The sequence below is a fragment of the Rhincodon typus genome, unplaced genomic scaffold (assembly GCF_021869965.1).
Source record: "Rhincodon typus isolate 14 unplaced genomic scaffold, sRhiTyp1.1 hic_rhity00005791, whole genome shotgun sequence".
NCBI lineage: Eukaryota > Metazoa > Chordata > Chondrichthyes > Orectolobiformes > Rhincodontidae > Rhincodon > Rhincodon typus.
In genome coordinates this window covers 1-5,695 of record NW_025971429.1, presented here as the reverse complement: position 1 = coordinate 5,695, position 5,695 = coordinate 1, and the positions used below count along the sequence as shown (strand labels likewise).

Sequence of the window (5,695 nt, the reverse complement as noted above, 5' to 3'; positions counted from 1 at the left end):
GCTGATGGACCTGAGAGTGTTGAAACGAGTAATCACCAGTGAATGGGCCACTCCCATCATTCTGGTCTTAAAAACAGATGGTACGATGAGGATTTGTGGTGACCTTAAGGTTACAGTCACCCTAGCCCTGAGTGTGGATCAATACCCACTTCCATGCATGTTCAGTAGACTGGCTGGGGGAAGAAATTCTCAAAACTGGATTAGCCACAGGCCTCATGAAGGAGCTGCTGCTGAAGGTAATGGTATACCGGGGACTCTTCCACTACAACCAACTCTCTTTTGGCATCATGTCAGCACAGAGCCATGGAACAAATATTAAGCAAATTGCCAAGAGTCCAGTGTTATCCAGACGATATTTTAGTTCCTGAATCGTCTGAAGAAGAGCATATGAAAATCTGAGAAGAAACCCAATAAGAGGTTGCAAGGGTACGGCCTACGAGTAAAAAGGGAGAAATGTGGGTTTTTGAAGACTCCACAGAGTACCTGGGCCACATAATCAATGCTTAGGGACTGCACAAGGTGTCCAAGAAAATGGAGGCTCTCACGAAGACCCCTAGACCACAGAATGTGTCTCAACTGAGATTATTTTTAGGATTTGTACATTGTTGTGGCAAGTCCATTTCTGATTTCACAACCGTGCTGAAACCCTGCTGGGAAAGTCCGCACCTTGGAAACTGACCCAGGAAGTTCAGGAGGCTTATTGGGAGGTGAAGCAAGCCCTAAAAAGGTTGGAAGTGTTCATACATTTCAACCCAAAGTTGCCTCTGGCAAGTTGATGTGAGATGCCTTCCCTTATCGTGTCTTACAGAACAGAATGGAGAGGAAAGGCCCATTGTGTTCACAGCAAGGTCACGAATGAAGATGGAGGAGAAGTCTGCTCAAGTGGAAAAGGAAGGATTGAGCATCATGTTTGATGTTCAGAAGGTCATCCATTTCCTTTACTTGGTGCTGCTGACAGGCCATAGGCCACTAACCTCCATTTTTGGCCTGTATATTGGGAATACTGTCAATGGTGGCAGCATGCCTACAGAGATGGGCACTGGCTGTATCAGCCTACCCCATATGGGACCAGATGCTGAGAGGCAGAGAAGCATGGCAATCCATGTGCCCAGTCGAGGGTGCTGTAACCGGGGAATGAAGATGTTCCTGACTGGAACCTGAGAATTATGTACCTTTCACCTGGTTCGCCAATCTGATTTGCTGATACCAACACCATGTCATCCAGGGAATCAGTGAGTCACATGTGGAACATTACACAGAATGACCTGGTTCTGAGCCAAGTGGTGGATATAGTCCTGAGAGGGAGGGTCAGTGATGGAGAACACTCAGGATTACTCCTTTGCCCCTGTTAGTTGGGTGTTTAATGTGGGCAAAGGGAGTTGTTATCCCTCCCCCATTAAGGGGAAAGGTGCTCAAACAAAGGCACCAAGGGCAGCCCGATATGGTGCAAATGGAGGAGATGGCCAGGAGCTACTTTTAGTGACCAATTGTGGACTTCCAGCTTGAGGATAAAGTGGGATCCAGCACATTAGTGAGGAATATGCAGCCATTGTCACCCCCTTCACTCATGGGAATGGCCTCAATCACTATGGCAACACAATCTCATTGATAGCACGGGGCCTAGAGAGGGTCGGGTGTTACCAGTGCGTGTGGATGCCCAAGTATCCCAAGAAGTCAATATTGCGGGATCAATGATAGACCAACTGGATAAAATATTTGCCAACTTTGGGAACCCTGAACAAGGTGTGAGTGACAATGTTTGTGGTGCAGAGTTTGAGGAATACCTGGAATATTTCAGTCAGAGTGAGGTCAGCTCCATATCACCCTGTGACAAACAGTGAGGTGGTGAGGCTTGTACAAACCTTGAAGCTGGTCTTAAAGGCCTCACAGCTAGGATAGTGACTCAACAAGTTCTCAGCATTTTCAGGAACACATCACACATGATGACCCAGTACTTGTCACATTCTTAATGTTCAATTACCAGCTGAGAACCATTGTTTTCCTCACTGCGGTCAGATGAGACCAGACGGATTGTAGAGGGAAACCAAAGAAGATAGATGGTCAGAAAGGTGGGAACCTCAAGGTCAGTGGTGTTGCAAAGAAAATGTGTTGGCCCAGAATTACACATCTGGGAATAAATGGATCCCAGTGATGGTGGTGGCTCATACAGGACCATTGTCATGTACAGTACAGACCAGGGATCAACTGGTCTGGGGGAGACACATGGACTAGCTGGTCCCTTCCTAATAGCGATATCCCCCAGAATACCGAGCCTGTGCCGATGGGTCCTGTAGTAATTTAAACATCAACCAGCTGGACCTTATCTACCTGTACTGACACCTTCAGTGATCTGGGGACTTGCACACCCAGATCCCTCTGCATATCAATACTCCTAAGGGTTCTGCCATTCACTATATAACTTCCACCTGTACTTGACCTTCCAAAATGCACCACCTCACATTAGTCTGCATTAAACACTATCTGCCATTTTTCTGCCCATGCCCCAACTGATCTATATCCTGCTGTGTCCTCTGATAATTCTCCTCACTAACTGCAATTCCATCAATCTTTGTATTATCCGCAAATTTACTAATTAGACCAGCTACATTTTCCTACAAATCATTTATGTAGACCACAAACAGCAGAAATCCCAGCACAGATCCCTGGGGAACACCACCAGTCACATTCCGAAGACCATCCTTCACTGCTACCCCCTGTCTCCTGTGACTAAGCCAGGTCTGTAGCCATCTTGCCAGCAAACCCCGATACCATGTGACTTCACCTTTTTGTACCGGTCTGCCATGAGGGACCTTGTCAAAGGCTTTACTGAAGTCTATGTAGACAACATCAACTGCTTTCCCCTCAATCATCTTCATTACCTCCTCAATCAGTTCGTGAGGCATGACCACCCTCACACAACAGTGCTGCCTAGCGCTAATCAGTCTATTTCCTTCTAAATGTGTAGAGATCATGTCCCTGAGAATCTTTTCCAATAATTTTCTCTATCGTCATGGTTCATCGGAGGCCTCACTGATGATGTTACCTAGCATGGTGACGAAACGTCATAATGAGAACAAGCCCAGCTTGGCGAGCAAGTCAACAACCTCAGCAGGATACAGTGCTGAATGATCAGCCATGATCATGTTGAAAAGTGGAGCAGGTCTGAAGGATTGAATGGTCTGTTTCTGTATTTTCACCCTGTCTTTAGTTCCAGAGGATTGGGCTAAAAGGGTAAAGATGTCTGCGTTTAATTTTACCAGGATTTGTAGAACCCATGTCTTGGAATGCTGCCTACAGTTTTGTTCTCCTTAGGTATGGAAGGGCGTACTGACCCTAAGTAAGTCCCTGGGATGAGGGCTTCGTAAACGTTGGGTTTGTTTGGTGAGATTTGGTCATGCTTTTGCAGACAGTGGAGGGGACGATGATCTCTGGAGTTTACAATAGGAACTGAACTCTTGGAAGCCAACAGACTGTGAAGGGACCTGATGGGGTAGACATTGAGACTGTGTGTTTTCCTTGGTTGGGGAATCTTAAAACACAGCCTACAGAGGCTGGATAAGTGCCTAATCCTTTAAGACCATGATGAGGAGAAGTCACTTCATTCTGTGGGATGTCATTGCCCAGAGTTTCTGTCCTGGGGAACATTCCAACATTGTTGTTTTTCTCCCTCGTTGTGAGGGTGTGACTAACTGTGCATGTTGTGTTTGAAGGGGGAGCCTAGCTTTGAGGGTGACCAGCTGGTTGAAGGTGGGAAGCTGACTAACAGTACGGAATACCGCGAGGCTCGGCAGTATCGCAGTCCCACTCACCTCCTGCATTTTTACTTTCTGACACGGATTTACTCCGACTACATGGATAGTATCTTAGCCGATTTCCAAAGAGAACCACAACCTGATGTCCTTATTGTTAACTCATGTATCTGGGATATCTCCAGGTACGGAGCTGAGAGCTGGTGGGGTGTGGGTCATGTGGTGTGGGGTGGGGGTGGGTCATGTGGTGTGGGGTGGGGGTAAGGGTGGGGGTGGGTGGGGGTTGGGAGAGGGGTATGGGGCGTGGCCTGCAATAGCAGAGAGAGAAACCTAATCCCAGCTGTAGTTGTTGCTGGGCAGGCCAGATCCCAGGCTGAAATCCCACTTCATTGCATTTATTTTGAGGTGATCGCTCGCTGAAACACAAATAAGTAACATTGAAGATTTAGGTTCGATAAAACAGAAGTTATTTATGTAAAATAAAGATAGCATTGAATAAAGCAGACTATTTTCGTATAACACAAACTTACAGATTTTGAACTATGTGGTAACAGATTTTTGGCTAATGTGTGAATGTCCTTCCGAAGTCGCTGTGCATCATCCTCCATTCAACGTTCTCCTTAGCTTAGTATCAACTCAGTGTCTCACTTTTCTCTCTCTCTCTTTCACCACCACCTCTTCCCCACCCCATCTGTCTCTTCTCACTCAACATTCCCCGCACCCCGTTTCCCCCCAACCCCACCAGCAGGTATGGCTCCAATTCCATTGAGCAATATCGAGAGAATCTGGTCAAGTTCTTCACAAGGCTGAAAGAGGTCCTTCTCCCAGAATGCCTTGTGATCTGGAACATGGCCATGCCACTGGGTGAGAAAATCAAAGGTGGTTTCCTGATACCAGAGGTACGCTTGTTAGAAATAGCTGTGTAGCTGTGGCCATTCGTTTGAACTGTACAGCACAAGAACGGGCCCTTTGGCCCACAATGCTGTGCTGAACATAACCAAATGAAACTAATCCCTTCTGCCTGCCCTTGGTCCATATCCCTCCATTGCTTGCATATTCATGTGCCTTTGTGAAAGTCCCTTAAACCCCCTTAATATATCCATATCTGCCTATTCCACTCCTATCCCTGGCAGTATGTTCCAGACTCCTACCACTCTGTGTTTTTAAAAAAAAAACTTTTCCCCCTCTCACCATAAATACATGTCCCCTAGTATTAGACATTTCAACTCTGGGAAAAAGATCACGACTGACAATCCTATCTATGCATCAAACCTATCTAATTTTATAGACTTCTATCAAGTCTCCCCTCAGCCTGTACTGTACCAGAGAAAACAACCTGAGTTTTTCTAACCTCTCCTTATAGCTCATACCCTCTAATCCAGGCAGCATCCTGGTGAATCTTTTCCACACCCTCTTCAAAGCCTCCACTTCCTTCCTGTAATGTGACCACCAGAACTGAATGAAATACTCTAAATGTGGCCTAACCAAAGTCTTATAAAGCTGCAACATGACATCTTGACTCTTGTACTTAACTCCCCAACCAATAACGGTATGCATGCCGTATGCCGCCTTTACCACCCTATCTACTTGTGTGGCCAGTGACTGGGTGGTCTCTGTTCCTTGTGTTTAACTTGCTATCTGTTTTGGATGCAGCTGCAATATCTGGATGTGAGTTTGCGTTATGATGTGATCGAAGCCAATTTCTACAGTGCCCTGTTGGCTGATGCTCATGGCTTTGATGTGTTGGATTTGCATTACCAATTCCGGTTTGAACTGCAGCACCGTGCAGCTGATGGAGTTCATTGGAGCCATGTTGTTCACCGCCGAATTACCCAGCTCCTGCTCCAGCACATTGCGTCTGCCTGGGGTGTGGCTCTGCCCCCTGGGAAGCCACGAGGTAACATGAGACTTAGAGGACCATCAGCCCTTCTTCCCCTCCGCCATCC

The 5,695-nt window shown here is 46.7% G+C and overlaps 1 protein-coding gene across 1 annotated transcript; it reads left to right on the top strand.

Moving 5' to 3' along the window:
* Positions 1–1,691: 1,691 nt before the first annotated feature.
* Positions 1,692–5,646, top strand: LOC109926381 (PC-esterase domain-containing protein 1A-like; the record flags this gene model as incomplete). The annotated part of the gene is made up of 4 exons (XM_048594087.1): positions 1,692–1,808; positions 3,711–3,934; positions 4,498–4,648; positions 5,403–5,646. Coding segments are annotated over exons 1-4 (736 nt in total), but the record flags the coding sequence as incomplete, so codon positions are not given.
* Positions 5,647–5,695: the final 49 nt, after the last annotated feature.